At 47.0% G+C, this 16,352-nt stretch overlaps 8 protein-coding genes across 8 annotated transcripts; 3 read left to right on the top strand and 5 right to left on the bottom strand.

Annotated features, from left to right (window-relative positions):
• Positions 1-29: 29 nt before the first annotated feature.
• BDV38DRAFT_296036 (P-loop containing nucleoside triphosphate hydrolase protein) lies at positions 30-3,233 on the bottom strand (the record flags this gene model as incomplete). The annotated part of the gene is made up of 5 exons (XM_032062844.1): positions 30-1,063; positions 1,116-1,866; positions 1,933-2,004; positions 2,049-2,842; positions 3,188-3,233. The coding sequence occupies 5 exons, from the start codon at positions 3,231-3,233 to the stop codon at positions 30-32; spliced, it is 2,697 nt and encodes an 898-aa protein (XP_031909571.1).
• Positions 3,234-4,075: 842 nt separating this feature from the next.
• On the bottom strand, positions 4,076-5,350 carry BDV38DRAFT_296034 (TauD/TfdA dioxygenase family protein; the record flags this gene model as incomplete). The annotated part of the gene is made up of 4 exons (XM_032062843.1): positions 5,002-5,350; positions 4,843-4,917; positions 4,711-4,778; positions 4,076-4,658 (listed from the first exon to the last, which is right to left on the bottom strand). Exons 1-4 carry the CDS (start codon positions 5,275-5,277, stop codon positions 4,076-4,078), a joined length of 1,002 nt encoding a protein of 333 aa, XP_031909570.1. The 5' UTR covers positions 5,278-5,350.
• Positions 5,351-5,975: 625 nt separating this feature from the next.
• BDV38DRAFT_296033 (major facilitator superfamily domain-containing protein) lies at positions 5,976-8,456 on the top strand (the record flags this gene model as incomplete). Its single annotated transcript, XM_032062842.1, has 13 exons — positions 5,976-6,164; positions 6,247-6,374; positions 6,485-6,572; positions 6,627-6,666; positions 6,722-7,152; positions 7,206-7,240; positions 7,294-7,414; positions 7,487-7,587; positions 7,648-7,736; positions 7,835-7,916; positions 8,069-8,091; positions 8,170-8,211; positions 8,362-8,456. 13 exons carry the CDS (start codon positions 5,976-5,978, stop codon positions 8,454-8,456), a joined length of 1,464 nt encoding a protein of 487 aa, XP_031909569.1.
• BDV38DRAFT_183123 (NEDD8-activating enzyme E1 regulatory subunit) lies at positions 8,237-10,531 on the bottom strand. The gene is made up of 2 exons (XM_032052117.1): positions 10,029-10,531; positions 8,237-9,971 (listed from the first exon to the last, which is right to left on the bottom strand). Exons 1-2 carry the CDS (start codon positions 10,401-10,403, stop codon positions 8,670-8,672), a joined length of 1,677 nt encoding a protein of 558 aa, XP_031909568.1. The 5' UTR covers positions 10,404-10,531; the 3' UTR covers positions 8,237-8,669.
• Positions 10,532-11,713: 1,182 nt separating this feature from the next.
• BDV38DRAFT_257815 (ribose-5-phosphate isomerase RKI1) lies at positions 11,714-13,106 on the top strand. Its single transcript, XM_032055656.1, has 3 exons — positions 11,714-11,916; positions 11,980-12,470; positions 12,532-13,106. The coding sequence occupies exons 2-3, from the start codon at positions 12,092-12,094 to the stop codon at positions 12,987-12,989; spliced, it is 837 nt and encodes a 278-aa protein (XP_031909567.1). The 5' UTR covers positions 11,714-11,916; positions 11,980-12,091; the 3' UTR covers positions 12,990-13,106.
• A 20-nt stretch (positions 13,107-13,126) lies between these two features.
• BDV38DRAFT_257812 (WD40 repeat domain-containing protein) lies at positions 13,127-14,486 on the bottom strand. The gene is made up of 3 exons (XM_032055655.1): positions 14,330-14,486; positions 14,021-14,276; positions 13,127-13,956 (listed from the first exon to the last, which is right to left on the bottom strand). Exons 1-3 carry the CDS (start codon positions 14,337-14,339, stop codon positions 13,158-13,160), a joined length of 1,065 nt encoding a protein of 354 aa, XP_031909566.1. The 5' UTR covers positions 14,340-14,486; the 3' UTR covers positions 13,127-13,157.
• A 39-nt stretch (positions 14,487-14,525) lies between these two features.
• BDV38DRAFT_183101 (GTPase GPN2) lies at positions 14,526-15,806 on the top strand. Its single transcript, XM_032052116.1, has 3 exons — positions 14,526-14,854; positions 14,916-15,016; positions 15,081-15,806. Exons 1-3 carry the CDS (start codon positions 14,566-14,568, stop codon positions 15,741-15,743), a joined length of 1,053 nt encoding a protein of 350 aa, XP_031909565.1. The 5' UTR covers positions 14,526-14,565; the 3' UTR covers positions 15,744-15,806.
• Positions 15,807-16,316, bottom strand: BDV38DRAFT_183099 (Rpp14/Pop5 family protein). Its single transcript, XM_032052115.1, has one exon. It carries the CDS (start codon positions 16,160-16,162, stop codon positions 15,869-15,871), a length of 294 nt encoding a protein of 97 aa, XP_031909564.1. The 5' UTR covers positions 16,163-16,316; the 3' UTR covers positions 15,807-15,868.
• Between the last annotated feature and the right edge of the window lie 36 nt (positions 16,317-16,352).

The raw sequence follows: 16,352 nt of genomic DNA, 5'->3' as shown, positions 1-16,352 counted from the left end.
AAAAAAAAGAGTAAATAAAATCCATTAAACTAAATGGTGTCTTCCATAGACCTCATTAACTTCTTGAGAATAGGTTTACTTTCCGTGATGTCTTCCTTTCTTACAGGCTCACCAGGTGCAAGTTGATACAACTCTCCAGCTCGTAGTACCCATTGGTCGTTTAGACATTCTCCATCTTCCGAAATTGAAGGGAAACTGAAACCATCACCAAGGTCTGCGACTAAACCTGGAAGGGCTTTCCGCTCACTGCGGGAAACAAGGTCTTCGTCAAAGGAGGACCGAAGGCGATACTCGTAGACGAACGTCATACGCTCTTGACCGAGTCGACTTACTCTTCCAATCGCCTGGTTAACAACCGACTTGGACAAGCCCATCGAAAGGATATGAACGTTGCGGCAGAGATTCTGTAGATTCATGCCAGCAGCATTGACATTATATGCACATATCAATACCATGCATTCGTCATGCTTCTGTGTAAACCGCTCAATGAGTTTCATCCTCTCATCACGAGTCAGTCCGGCATGGAAGATCTCCGCATCGATATTGGCCTCTTTAAGAACTGCTGCAACATAGATCTGTTCAGCAGGGAACTGGGTCCATACCATTGCTTTTTCGCTATGAACAATCACCTGATCACGCAAGACGGGAAGCATAGCCCTCATTTTGGGCGACCCCTTCAGGAGGAACTCGAGAACCCAGGTTCTCCGCGTTCCTACTATCGATTCGATGCTCTGGTAGATAGACTCTTGGCGTTGAGGCTTCATTTTCCCCACTATGGTTCGTGCGAAGAATGCTCCTAAAGTCCCTTGTTTCAACTTGCTGCAGGCTTTTGGTATCTTGGGTGCGTGGAGCGTATGCTCGAGATAATCGAAACCTAGCCATGCGGTCAAAAGATAAAGTTTGCGGAGTTTGGCCATGTTCCAAACTACTTTGGTTGGATCCCTCGGATCCTCCATGAATAGGCCATCGTAATGAATAGCAGAAAGCCTAGTATACATAGCAGATTCTTTTTGACTGTATACCACAGTACATACTCTGCGATGGGTTGGCGGTATATCGCTTCCTATCATCCTTGAACCGAATGACTCCATACACGATGATAACGTTCTCCTAACCATGAATCTGGCCAAATATGACACGTAGGCGCTCCCCTGCCGCCATTGGTGGCACTTTATTGTCAAGAATGTACTCTTCCACTGCCTTTTCCGTGCAGCAAACGCTCCTCGCAGGGTTCTCAAGGGGTAATTTGAAAATGTCTCTTCCTAACGTCCTCAACGTATGCATATCCCCCTGAGAGGGTGGATGAAATAGTAGTGGGATATATCCGCGCATGTCTTCACGAGAGTTGTAAATAGGGGTGGCAGTCAATAGTAGATAGAAGTTCGCCTTCAACCAGTGGACTGCCCTGGACTGTGAGGTATCCGAATTTCGAAGCGTATGCCCCTCATCAATAATCACATCTGAAAAACACCTGTCAAGTCGATGCGGAAAACCCTGTGGTGGAGTTGGTATATCCTCCATATAAACCTGATGTGTTCTGTTACACCATGTTTTTATGGCAGTGGGCCCATGCCGGTTGCTAAGTGTTTGATAAGAGGTAATAACTACTTTTCGACCATTGACTGGTGAACCATCAAACAGCTCATGTTCCTTGCACAGTATAGTCTTCACTGGCCGTATGCCCTCTTTGGATGTCTTGTTGCCATAATACAACACAACTTGCAATTTGTCTGTAACCCGAGTGATCTCTGCGCACCATTGCATGATAAGTGACGGAGGCATGACGACCAGGAATGGTTTACCTGGCGGGAGTTCCTTTCCTTCGCTTATTGCATTTTTCACAGATTGGTTATAATCTTCCCAGATCTATAGCATATGGTTAGTTTTTCATTGATTAGCTTATTTCATGAACAAGTTTGAGGCAGTGCGGACCTTAAGCATTACGCCAATGGCCATCCACGTCTTTCCTAGCCCCACAGAATCGCCAAGTATAGCACCTCGAACCTTAGTATTTTTGCACGAATATCAAGCAAACGGGCTATGGCAACCGGCTGCCAGAACTTCAGAACGACTGATCGGTTCATAGATCTCATTCGCGGCGTTCTAGGATTTGCGATTTTGAGAATCTGACAGGCCTCTTCGTGATTGTTTATCTGATATTCATGATTGTCCAGTATCTTTCGATGCTGTTCAAATCGCTCCAAGGACTCTTCCGTTGGAATGATCAGTGTGGAGGACTGAAAGTCACTCGCATCAATCTCTGCAGCCATACTTGCTTCTATATCTGCAGTCGCTGCCATTTTAATTGGGTCAAATTGGTCAATTTGGCTGTTCACTGAAGGATCTAAACCATCAACTGAATGGTCCAGAGTAGGCTCCCAAGCGATGTTCTGCTCGGTTGACAAACCCCCTAGATTTTCAATCTTTCCATCCACGGACGACATTCCAACCCTCTTTAGGGCTTCCGATATAAGTTGGAATTGCCAGTATTTTTCCTGTGGGTTGAAACCCGGAGAATACCTAGTCAAGATAATCCGCTCTCTTGGATGAATCATCTCCTCACGCCATTTCTCTATCGTAAGATCTATCGGCTCAGGCTCTCCGACGCTTAGCTGATCCGGCCCCTGCTCGTCTGCTTCTAAATCCACGCAAAATAGTGGCTCTTCCTTGGGCTCCTCAGAAAATGGGCACTTGCCCAATATAGAGCTTCCACCAGTGCTCCTCATGTAGTTCAGAAGAGCCCAGACAATGGCTTCCATGAATGGTTCGGGAAAGTGCTTCCCGAAGAAAACTCCCTGATTGGACCTGAAATTCTCCGTCTTAACCATATACACAAAGCGTGCTAGATGGTCAGCAAAGTCCCATTCGTCCTTTTTAGGGAATCGTGCGCTATATCTCGTTTCTCCGTTTGCCTCCCCGCGAATCAGCCTTTCTAAAACCACTTTCTGATTGACTCTGGCGGGCTTTCCTGATTTTGACTTAGATAGACAGTCGCTGTATAACTCTTTCCACCAGGGGGCAACCAATGGACTTTTTAGCCACTTGAGCCATTCGCTATGAGTTTCAAGGCTGAGGATCCTTTGGAGCTCTTTCTTTCCCCTTCTTGGGGTAAGCGTCTTAGGGGCTTCGTCATGTTTCTCTACCTTTTATTAGCATATGGAAAGATTATGAACATGCCTTCTCTTACCATGTTCGGCATGGCCAAGGTCAAGGTCAGAATCCGAGTCAGACATGAGGGTGTGATTTCGGAATCTGGTGAGGTTTCGGTAGTGGGTGACGGTGTAGTTCAATAGGCTAGGAAAGGGGTAGATGCGAGAGTTTTATGGGAACAGCAGTGTATTAATCACGGTATTGGGAAAGTGATCAAGTAGCTCGGAAGGCCGAGGGGTGGAGAGGGGAGCGAAGTAATAGAATCAAGCCGGCGTGTTGGAACTTGAGGCCTTGGATGTCACATATGTAAGGAATGATAAGTCTAGAGATACAAGATCCTAAATGAATATGGTGACTTGTGAAATTATACGAATAACAGCAATGCAGGATTGAGGAAGGTGACGAAGAGAGGGGTTTGGTAGAGTTGTGGTCAGGTGTGATAAGAAGATGATGTATATGAGAAGTGAAATGTATAAATAATTAAAAGATTAATTATTATCGAAGAGGGTCTGAGGATAAAGCAAGTGTTAGGAAACATACAGTCTAGGTTAGGTGACTAAGAGGTGATGAAGTGAGAATGAGTTGGCGAAAAAGCAAAGTGAGGGACCACCGACTATCACTCAGAGAATTGAGGACAAAAGGTTATATCAAGAATATCAACAGGTATGAATGGAAGATAGAAGTGATAGCTTGGGGTGGTGAAGAAGAATAACAAGGCAAGGTGAGGTTGTAAGGTATTTGGGATGTTAGGTTTTTATCAAATTTATCAGATGCATAGCTTGTCGCCTTCCCAACTGGTAAGTTCTCTTCTTCAATTAGGTTCGATATTCTGTATAAAACTAGGCAGGATTCTTATAGAATTTTGGGCACGGCAGCCACCTGAGGCTGACTGCCATATGCGATAATTCTAACCATATGTCGGCGGTCACCATCCTCGAAGTCTGGCACAGCTGAGTGTGCAACTGCTCTCTAATACACAAGTTAGCATAGTCTTCACGCTGAGACATAAAGCTGTGGTACACACTTGATCCCATATGACAACAGTCCCTTTCTCCCATGAAACCCGACAACTGAAATCCAACGACCGAATATGATTATGCAGGAACGATAGCAGGTTTTCCGACTCCTCGGGCTTATAGCCAACGACCTGTCTTGCAATGGTCGGGTTCACAAATAACGCAGGCTCATTGGTGACAGGATGCTGGATGATAAGCGGATGTTCCGTTTGTACAGCCTCCTTCGTCGCTCTTTCCTGCCCAATACGCGCAACCTCCCCAACACTGGCGCTGGTATGGAGGAGTTTTAGCCGATGTAGGCCTTCACGAAAAGTGGGTGAGAGAGCTTGATAGGCAGCTGTCAGTGAGGTGAATGCTGTATCCCCACCGCCAGACGCAGGTGTCTCAAGAACCCAAAAGAATGATACGCCGGGTGTGTTGGGCGTGAATGTTTGGTCTATGTGCCAAAGGTCATAGCTGGTACGTGTTCCAAGCAAAGTGCGAAGATTTCCACTATAAACCAATCAGCTGACGGGGGATACAGTATGGAGGCAGACTCTCATACACTTTTTCGTCGGCGTACACGACCTGGAATTCAGGACTAGTTCCTTGTGGGTACCCCATGGTCGGATGCTATGCAAGTATGGCATTAGTTTATGCAAATTGGGCGTCATTACGAAGCTTATCACGGGCGAACCTGATGGAGGGGTCCATAGTGAGCTGCGATATTCCGCTGTCGGCCCGGTCCAATGTCGGCAAAATCTTGGTCTCTCTGCTCCGCTCGTCAGTTAATATTCGGCTGATAGGAAGAGAGGCGGGATGTATTATGGAAGGGATCGAAGTTAGATTATCATACAAATACGAGCACGCCTCTCTGAGCAGCTAATAGTGCTAGTTGATCCAAACCTCCCGTACTCAATTGACTTAGCTGCACTCCTCGTATCTCCGTTCCAATCCGTGGGGTTATGCTCTTAAGCTGGCTGTCTTTAGTACAGATCTCTGGTAGGGAGGGATCCGCCCGACATCCTGCCTCAGGAATATCTTGGAGTGGAACTTTCAGAGTTGGAGTGAAGCCCTCCGGACGAACAGGGAGGTAAGCGGGGTAGAGGGGGGCAGAAGCGTTGGTAGGCATAATATCTAATTTTTAGTAGATATTGATATTACAAACTTTGTTACTAGATAACAGTAACAAAATTTCATGTTGCAGTCTATGCCGATCGGGCTGGGGCCGGGTTATATAGATGGTTACATCAAATGCTGAGGTGCCACTGCAGTGAGGGCTAAACGGTTTCCAAAGAATGGCAATAATTATAACCCCTCTCCATTCACTACTATGACCCGGGTCAGATCCTTGTAGCAACTAAACAGATTTGGAGAAGCTAAAACCGGAGCAGCTCCGAATAAAATTACTTATTGTGGTCACAGTCTTGGAACATGTGTCAAATGATTCAATGATATGACATGATGATGCTATTCACGCCAAGAAACACACCATCAACACCCATTCACATATGGCATTTACATAGACGCAAGCTCTGTTGTACACTAATAGAGGACGTGCATATCCATTTCTAACCTTCCAATTCTTGGCTATCTTAAATCTTTGGCCTTTTGCGAAACCCCAATCAGACTTGGTAATAAACACTTGGCTACAGGCCAACGTCGTAGACCATCCATGATAACTATCGCGCCATTCACAAACGAGAGATTCCTTCTAGCATATAAGCCTTCTTTCTGAACGCAAAAAGCACACTTCTGTCTCTGATGAAGGCATTCGATTCTAACTAGGTACAACGTACCACGCTAAAGGCTTAGATGCCCAGCTGAAAGATGGCGACGACCAAAAACAGTGTGGTGATTGAACAACGCCCTTCGAATGATGAGAGCCACCAAATTGCAAGAAGTCGAGTATGGGACAGCCCAATTTTATCCAAACTCTGTAGAGACAGAGAGCATCTGGTGGTTCTTAAAATTGATTTTTTGCTGTTGACATGGGCATTTGTTTCTGGCTTGACTAAGGTCGGTTTCCCTTAGTGCTCAGCATACCTAATCCGGACAAATGTTTTCTTTCCAAAACCGAAACTAATCAGGTGAACCGTAGGACATGGACCAGTCTGCAACTACCCAAGCATACGTTTCAGGAATGAAGGAATCTCTCAATCTTTATGGCAATGAACTGGTGGAATTTACGACATTCTTCTCTATAGGATACGCTATAGCAATCGTGCCGTCACAACTGACGCAAACCAAGATCAGGCCATCTATATGGCTGCCGACTTGCGAAATTATTTGGGGTGCATTGAACCTGGCGTATGAATCCCTCCTCTAAGCTGCTTAAGGCATGCTAATGCTCATTGCAGCACATTTGCCGCAAAGAACGCAAGGACTGTATATGCATTGAGATTCTTTTTGGGAGTTTTTGAGTCCGTAAGTATAATCATATCATTCATTATATGGGAATATAGACACTGAATAGTGTAGACGTCTTGGCCAGGACTTGCCAGTCTGCTGTTTAATTGGTGTATGTCAACATATATCGCATTCATGTCCCTGGTTTAAGCTAATGAGAGCTCTAGATACTCCCCAAGAACTGGGAACACGCCTGGCAATCTTCGGTGTCAGTGGCACAGCAGGCAATATGTTCCTTGGGATTCTCCAGGCAGCCTTATACAAGAACCTAGATGGCGCAGCCGGACTGCAAGGATGGCAATGGCTGTTCATAGTCACGGGTTGTATGACGATGGCATGGGGCATGCTTGGCCTGTTTATTATCCCCGATTCTCCAAGTATTACACGGGCATTGTGGTTAACCAAACGCGAACGCAGAATTGCTGTAGACCGCATGGCAAGCTACGGGATTAAGACGAACGAACTTGTCAATCGGCAAGTTGTTATGGAGAAAATTCGTGCTCTCCTGAAAACGCCATTGAGCTGGCTCTATATCGCTGCGTATCTTCAGTATGCATGGAGTCAGAGGTGCAATTCGTATTTTCTATTATACCTAAAGGTATATCCTTCTTAGTTGTGATGGTGGCAAAGTTGGATGCTGATCCGTGACAGGGCCTGAAAAATGACAACGGTGAACAGTTATATAGGTATGCTTCAGTACCCCATCATTGGCTATCAAGACTCTTTTTAACGGGAGCAGCACATACACTGTCAACCTTATTCCCTTGGGCGGATACGCAATCTCAATCGTCACCAATGTCGGCCTCAATTATTTGAGTGACAAGAAGCAATGGCGATGGCAAGTGGCTGTCTTTGCAGCAGTAAGTGAAGTTACACTCCGATAAACAAACTATAATGGGCTTTTATTTGCAGCTTGTCTAACACGATCAAAGCTGCTGCAAGTCCTCTGTTGTTCTGTCTTATCTGCTTGGCCCGATTCCACACCGACAGTCATGGCCTTCTACTTCATGACCTTTGCTACCAGTGGATGGGGGTATGCCCTGTTCTCCTAGCTCCCAACTACGCAATGTATGTAGCTAAAACTATGTATTAGATATGCACTACTCGCTTGGATCGGTGAGATCCTTCGCAAAGAGCCCGAGATCCGATCAATCCTCGTAGCCCTAACCGTTACGCTTGTGTGTATGTTTTGCTTACCGAATTCCGTGATTTTCTTCGTTTTTTTGGCTTCTTCTTCTTCTTCTTATTTCTTCATCGTTGCCACTGAAAACAACGATTAGGCTTCGCTAATTTCAATTTTAAAACAGATGTCGGCCATGCGACAATTCCACTTCGTATTTGGAGAACGTCGGATAGTCCGCGGTATCCTATTGGATTTCCGCTGTCTGCTGCTTGGGCGGCCGGAAGCATTGTCTCAATGTTGGGAATTGAATTTTACATCAGGAAGTAAGAACCCCATATTTAAATTACCATGGAAGACTAAAAGTCCTGTGGCTAACCTATAGATTGAGCAGACATAAGGAAATTTTGGAAAATGGTCTTAGCGGGGCTCCATTGGACGAAGATGAGAGATCAGCTACGGATACCTTGAAGGACACTTGATATCAATATATAGTGAATGCTTTTCAGAATTTTGAGTATAACTTGATCTCGATTTGTATAGATACACCTATACAGATGCAGTGCAATTCAGATATTCTCCGCGTTTGGCCACATGTCTCCAAATGACATAGGCTTATATTCCAGATCATAAAATGCCACTAATCAAAAGCGTGGTATTTGGCATTTTATATTATCTCGTTTTAAGTCTCTCTGATCTACTGCAAGTATGTAATTTCCGTTCTCGCACAGCCGGTGAGGCCTGGGCTTCATTTTGACGAGAATATTAATGGACACCCTTAGCCTGAAAACGACAGGCCAAAGGTCACGTACGCTGTTCACACGGATGTATATATATAGTAGAACTGGAGCGGGTTCATGACAGTTTAAAAGCCGGAAAAGGCCTAGCAGAGGAACTACTCGTAGGACGATAATACGCCAAGTCATAATTTCATTTCATTGCGGTTGCCGTCCTTGAGAGGGACTCTGTCATAGCCGCCGGATGGTACAACCACATCACAGCGTATACATCTCGCTACGGCTTCGCACTCCATCGAAGACGCACGTGTTATCCAACGGCACATACTGCCTTGTGATAACCTTGAGTGCCTCCTGTGCGACCAAGCCACCAGTAAGTGACGAGATATTATGCAGCTCGCCGCCTTCTGTGCGGCGAAGTTCTTGGGTGGCTTCCAAAATGTGCTCCCGGGCGTCCTGGTCAACTGCAGATTGGCCGTCGGCCATGAGCGCAGAGAGAACACGATCAATCTGAGCGTCCCACGCCACCTCGTCATCAATCGATCCACTGGCGAGTTTTCCTTTTTGGAGGTCGGTCACAACATTGTCCAGGACTTGGAAGGCAACAAAGACAGGGATGAGAGAGTCAGGGATGCTTATATTGTTGCGGATGGCCTTAATAGTCCGTGCTTCTCCATCAATTTCAGGGATACTGCGTCCACGAATAACCTTGATGTGAGCGGCGTTCTTGCAAAACACTTCGATATCCTTCTCTAGGATATCGCCCGACCGAGACCCTATTTGGGACTCGATTCTTCTGACTATATCTGTGACTTCCTGTACATCTTTTTTCGCCTTCGACTTGTAGATGTTTTGAAGAGAGACATAATCTGCCGACTGAGCCTTCATATCGGGCAGTGAGCCCGGCAGGGGCAGCACATTATGCTGCTGGAAGAACTCCCGGACTGCAGATGCGATAATCCAGAAATCGGCCGAGTCTGCTCGGGGGGTTTTGCACTCTTCCATCTCAAAAATCTCGCGAGTCGAACTGCGTAAGCTAAAGGGGTTCAATGACTTCAATACTGCCGCAACAGCCTCATCATAGTTCTCTTCGCCGCCTTCGGGGTTACTCGTTCTTGCGCTAGAGCGCACCATCTCCCTAAACTCAGACTTCTCTTTGTAATTTGATGGAACATTGCCATTGTGTGCCTCCTTCCATTTCTCAAGGTAGTGGAGAAGTAGTAGTAGATATGGAACATGACCGTGTTGGTGGTCATCCAAGGTTTCCAAATTATCAATTTGAGAAGCAGCTTCTGCCAACTCCGGCCAAGGGTTGAGCAGGCGGAGATCTTGTGTTGTCTCCGGATCTGGATGGGTCTCTACTATAGGAAACAAGGGCGGCAGTTGAAGCGAGAAAGTGGAGTAGAATCCAACAGATCGTGTATATAAGACTGGAATGTTTAGCTCACTGGCAGCCTTGCAAAGAGCATCTAAAGAGGGTCGCTTCATAGGACCAGAAACTAACACTAGCCTATGCTGTGCGAGGAACTCTGGATCCTGTCTCAGAAGTTCCGTAATTGACTAAAGATAATGTATCAGCATATAAATTCAAGTAAAGATAAACTCCAGTACTCATACCTTTGATTGGAAGCTTCCTTCTACATCGGGGTTCAATTCTTTTAACAATCGGCAGGTCTCTGCGGCCCTCGGCTTACCCAGGCTCTGCTCTTCAAGGAAGAAATTGACTCCAAGATCCGCCTCGGTGACAGTAGCAGGATCCACGATAGTAAACCCTCCAATTCCAGGAAGGACAAGGTTCTTCAGTGTTTCGACCCCCACTACGCCTGATACGCCAGTACTTTGGTTGCTCCATGGGCCATCAGAATTGACCAAAAGTACACGAGACTCCTCTAAAGCCTTCTGGCCACTTGCAGCCCAGAGCCGCAGTTGCCGATCATATTTCCTTTCTTTGGAAGATGGCCCAGTCAGGGCACTAGGAAAAGCATCAGTCATGAGGGGCGGGGAAGTGAAAGAGCAATGATAAGGAATAGTTGAGTAGCGGAGAGACGATATAAAGTCACTAATACAACTGGAACACTAGTACCTGCCTCGGACAGGCAATAGAATAGCAAGCATCTGACTATTGTTGCAAGCCCGTAGTAGTTGTTGACAATGGTTCTGCAGTAATCCGTAGTAAACGCTGCATGCCCACGTGACGGGTACAACAGCGGAACAGGGCCCGTGCATTGGAAGTGGCCTGAGGCCGTAGCGGTTTGATGACGACACCCCGACCCATGGCAATCGTCCATCTCATAGTCGATACGCTACTGCTATGCTAAACACTGCTTGAGTTACTGACATTACCTCAAAACTGCGATCAGCCTAGGGCCACTCAATGGCCTTACTCGCATTTGGAGATCCAGGGAACATGTTTAAAATTAGAATACTGATTCCCGTCCGTATACATGAGCTAGAGAGCACCATCCGAGGACATGTTGATTTTTTTGTGTCTCAAATATTTCGAGGTCCTCAAGATACAACCCCTTAATGAATGGCCTCTTGCCTTGTTAGGCGGCACCTTTGTTCATTTAGAAGCCTGTCGTATAAAGGTGTGGAGGATCATGTTATTTTCAGGACCCAATAGGTAGCAAATGCCTCGCTACTTTAATATCAAAGATGACTAGTATCAAGATGCTGTTCTAGGGGGCGAAGAACATTAATGCATACAAGCGGCTTATCTATTTGAGCAACGAAATATGCTATTCCCCAAGCCTGTACGACAAAACTTTCCCTGTCATGCTGAGAAGCGAGCTGCGAGCGCCATGTCATAAACAGATATGATTATGAGAATATTATTTATGCAGGTAGACAGTTTGTGGTAAGCGTTTACTTGGAGATGCTGTATTCGTGCAATACAGAATATCATCGATCAATTTTAAAATATATTCTCTGGTTACTGGCCATGTTTGGCATATATATTGCATGTAGTATGCCAATGCTTGCGCATGGCCAGTAGAGCTGGTTTGGGTAACAATCCCCTGAATCCTAGCGAAGATTTCCACACCCGGTTTCTTACGCGAGCAAATGCTCTGATATCCGGATCATCTTGTGGATAACTGATATCCCCGCCCGTAACTGAATTGAGGGAAAGGCTTTCCAGGTTGACGGTGGGCCTGCAGTAGTGCTAGGGGAAATTACTGTACTCGGTAATCCTAAACGCTGACATCTTAGGCCGTGCACTGCGGCCTGAGGCCATCAAAATTACTATGACGACACAACCCCACCACTGGATAAAAGTCACTTTTACCATTGAGACAGTCCATAAACTCTGCAATTTGCGTGGACGCTACCATTAGTTGGGATTCGTACAGGTGTTACATATCCATTGAGCCCCAATTGCTCTGCCATGTTCCTAATAATTCCACGTGGCCCCCAATTTACCGTGTGAGTCAAGATTTACCGGGACGTTCCTTGGGATCGCATTTTGGATCCCCACCTTCAGGGCAACTGCGGTTCTTTTCCCCCAGTAAACTCCTGCCGCTAGAGCACTTTAAACTCCGACATAGTCCGCCTAATAATATTTATACAGATTCCGATCCTTGTTCCCCTCATCCTTCTCCGCTCACCCTCGTCTACGTCTGCATACATTTCGTTCCTCCTCCCCCACAGTCTCTCCTGCAAACTTTCGTCTACAATCCACAATGGCCGATCTTATCGAATCCGCAAAGCGCGCAGCCGGTCAGGCTGCTGTGAAGAACCACTACCCTAAGGATGCCAAGTACGTGGGCATTGGCAGTGGTTCCACCATTGTCTACGTTGTTGAGGCTATTAAGGAGTCCGGTGTCGACACCTCTCAAACCAAATATGTGCCTACAGGCTATCTTTCGAAACAGCTCATCGTCTCCAATGGCTTGACAGCCGTTGACTTCGACTCGCTTCCCGAAGGAACCGTTCTGGACATTGCCTTCGATGGAGCGGATGAGGTCGATGACGACCTCAACCTGATCAAGGGTGGTGGTGCCTGTTTGTTCCAGGAGAAGATTGTCGCCCTCCAGGCTAAAGAATTCGTCTGCGTTGCTGGTCAGTGGACCTGATACTGAACGATGTCCAAGAGTGGCTTATCAAGGCTGACCACAAACAGACTCCCGCAAACTTCAATCTCGTCTCCTTTCGAGCTGGAAGTACATCCCCATCGAGGTGGCCCCCATTGCTGCCAGTCGTGTGCTAGGAGAGCTCAAGGAACTTGGTAGCATCTCGCCTGCTCTTCGCTTGAACCCTACTGCTCCTGAAGGTGCACCCAAGCCTACCCCTTTGAAGACCGACCAGGCCTTCAACATCATTGACGCTCCCTTCAAGTCTCTTCTCACCAAGGCGGACATTGCAGCCGGGCAAGATGGCACTGGAAAGGATGGAGTTTGGGAGGTCGAAGCTCTTTCTCGGGCCATCAAGCAGATTCCCGGTGTCTTGGATGTTGGTATCTTCTCCGGTGAAACTGGCCCCCAGGCACAGGCCCGTGGAGGTACTGGAGGTCAGAAACCTATCGCCGCGTACTTCGGCATGCCTGACGGCTCTGTGTCCGTAAGAAAGGCTTCTGCTTAACCACTTATTGCCCGAGACGATCTAGACATGTATACATAAAAGCGGAACTATAAATGATACCATTTGCTGCTAGCGTGAATTGGATTCCTTACTCTGTCTACCTAGGCAAAGTTGAAATTCCATTTCTGGTCGTAAAAATTAGATGTTCATAGTAAAAGCTACGTGGTTCTATTTCGCACCCTTCCCCTTAGCCTCTGTCTCACCAAGTTCGCGCACATAAATCTTGATCGTCCCCTCAGCAACGTCATCCTTTCCGTCTTCAAACCCTGGGCTGACAGCAATTGCCAGATACTTCCCATTACCACTGAAATCCACGGCAGCAACACTAGACTGGTACTTCTGGTACTGCCTGATTCTCCTCTTCGCAATTCCATCCCAGAGAGCAACCACACCATCACCACCTCCAGATGCAAAGGTTCCATGTACCGGGTGGAAAGCAAGAGTATTCACGGGATATACCACATCGACATCATCAGCCGTCTGGCGATGGCACTTGAAAGCGTATTTTCGCGCTTGCGATTCAGGAGAAGGATCAAACCATTCGACAGCAACTCGACCCTCAATGCTCGAAGAAGCGTAACCCGCATCGTCAGGCATGCATGCCACGCACCGTGTCATAAATTTAAGACTGCTTTCTCTCCGCTGCCATGGTTCGACCTCAACCTTGTTCGGAGCGGTACCGTCCAACTGAGCCGTGAGGAGAGATAGCGCCTTGAGATCATAGATATGCAATGCGCGCGAGGCCATTGCGACGACCAGCTTCGTAGCAGTGAGAGACATGGAGAATGGCTTGGAAGGGAGGGGAATAATCGACGGTATAGAGCCCGGGGCATCGATGCGATGTACGTGTAATGTGGAGTCCCAGGATGCCGATATCACCAGTTGGTGTTCCTTGCTGTAAACGACGCTTCGAACACCTGCTTCATGGCTGCTAAGCACGGTCTGGGTTGATGTTGCTACGTCAATCCTGGAGATTGTTAGCACTGCATCACAGTATCTAATCGATGAAGGGAAAATACGGTTCGACTCACTTCCTAACGTCCCAATCCAAGCCGGCTGTGTAGATCTCGTCCTCGGTTGCGCCAAAACACACATCAAGTACCGGAGCACGGTGCTCAAACTTCTGTAATAGTTTGCCTTCTCCTACATTCCCGTTTTCATCGCGCAGCTCGTAGAGGTATACATTCTTGTCCCAGGAGGATACAACAACTCGTGTGGAATTAGGGTCGGGAGAGAACTTTAAGGCGGAAATGGCATCTGTCGGTGGAGACGCAACGATAAACTGGTCTATAAGTGCATTAGCCAGGTATGAAGAATATGCTATAAAAAATAACACTTACTCGACGCCATGATTGCGCAAAGTCACCGGGAAAAGCCAATTGAAGCAGCAACGGCGGATAGTTGTTGATCGGCCGGCGTCATATCGAAGCTTCCTTCAAATCATTTTCTGCCGCAGGATACCGCCCTGTAATATTCTCCCCGCCATTATCAATGAGTGCAATCGATAAAGTCTCTCAACTTGTCTATACTACGTGCTTTTTCAGTTATCTTAAATTTCCATCATAGGTGGATTATCATGCCGTTTGCGCAGCTAGTGATAGGGCCTCCCGGTGCGGGAAAGTCAACATATTGCAATGGCATGCATCAGTTCCTCGGAGCAATTGGGCGCAAATGTTCGATCGTGAATCTGGACCCCGCAAATGATAAAACGTCCTACCCATGTGCACTGGATGTTCGTGATCTGGTTACACTCGAGGAAGTAATGAGTGAAGACCACCTAGGTCCGAATGGCGGTATATTGTATGCGCTAGAAGAATTAGAGGAGAACTTTGACTGGTTGGAGGAGGGGCTGAAGGAACTCGAAGGTATGCGTCGGAACTGGCGTGACAAGCTTGCTATGATATACTGATTATGGGTCGTTGCTAGAGGACTATATTCTGTTTGACTGCCCAGGTCAGGTCGAGATCTTCACGCACCACTCGTCATTACGAAACATTTTCTTCAAACTTCAAAAGATGGGATATAGAGTATGCTTCTTCCCATTCCGTTATCGGTATATCATAACATACATGTAGCTGACTGCTGCTTTAGTTAATCGTAATACACCTAATTGACTCATATAACCTCACTCTACCTTCTATGTACATATCCGCCCTCATCCTCTCCCTCCGCGCCATGCTTCAAATGGACCTTCCCCACCTCAACGTCCTCACCAAGATCGACAATCTCTCGAACTACGCCCCACTACCTTTTAATCTAGACTATTACACAGAGGTACAAGACCTTTCATATTTGCTGCCACACCTGGAAGCAGAATCCTCTCGGCTTTCGCATGATAAGTTCGGGGCCCTCAATCAAGCCATTATAGACCTCGTTGAAGATTTCGGGCTCGTTGCATTCGAAACGCTAGCTGTCGAAGACAAGAAGAGCATGATGAGTCTATTGCATGTGATTGACCGAGCAAGCGGGTATGTGTTCGGACCTGCTGAAGGTGCGAACGACACCGTCTGGCAGGTTGCTGTTCGGGACGGCCTGGGAACCATGGACGTCCGAGATGTACAGGAACGCTGGTTAGATGCCAAAGATGAGCACGATGAACTTGAAAGGCAAAAATTAGAAGCAGAGGCCAAAGAACGAGATGAAGCGGCCGGTGCCACCAAACCCAGCGCCGGCTACGAGGACGACGATGAGTACGACGATCTTGGCAGGGGATTCATACCAGACAGCGGAGTGAAAGTTGTACGAAAGTCATAACATGAATTTTACCATCCTCTAGTATACATGTATCATAGGGTATCTCTGATGAATGAAAAAGAAAACCTCGCCAACAACGGCGGACGCACCCAAAAAAGCAAACACCTTCATCCTAGAGAAGACCATCAATCCTCCCCATCACTCCCCATATCAAGATCCTCCTCTTCATCCACCATCACATCCTCAACAACACCGGAGCCCTCCGCAGATTCCAATCCACCAACTAAACCCCCAAGCACCCCAACCTCCTCCGCGCCTCTCAACCGCACAATCTCCTTCCTTGCCCGCCGAATCGCCTCTTCCTCCGCCTTCCGCATCGTCCCAGAAACCCTAATAACCCGAAAAACACAAGGCCTCGTTAACGGAACATCCGACCGCCTCGACCGATTCGGATCCCCATATTCCGGCACCCGAGACATATAAGTAAGCGCAGTCCAAACAAGCCGGAACGACGCACGCGGACAACGAATAATAGCCGTCGAAGTCGCAGGCGACAAATATTTAACTATCCCAATCGAACACAAGATCAATCACCATTTCAGCCCGGCATAAGAACCCTCTACCAAGATAGGGCTAGCCAAAAAAAAAAAAAAGAAAGAAAGAAAGAAA

The sequence above is a fragment of the Aspergillus pseudotamarii genome, assembly GCF_009193445.1.
Source record: "Aspergillus pseudotamarii strain CBS 117625 unplaced genomic scaffold BDV38scaffold_65, whole genome shotgun sequence".
In the NCBI taxonomy this organism is placed as follows: domain Eukaryota; kingdom Fungi; phylum Ascomycota; class Eurotiomycetes; order Eurotiales; family Aspergillaceae; genus Aspergillus; species Aspergillus pseudotamarii.
The sequence above is the reverse complement of the archived record's forward strand: the minus strand, read 5'-3'. Positions and strand labels throughout refer to the sequence as shown.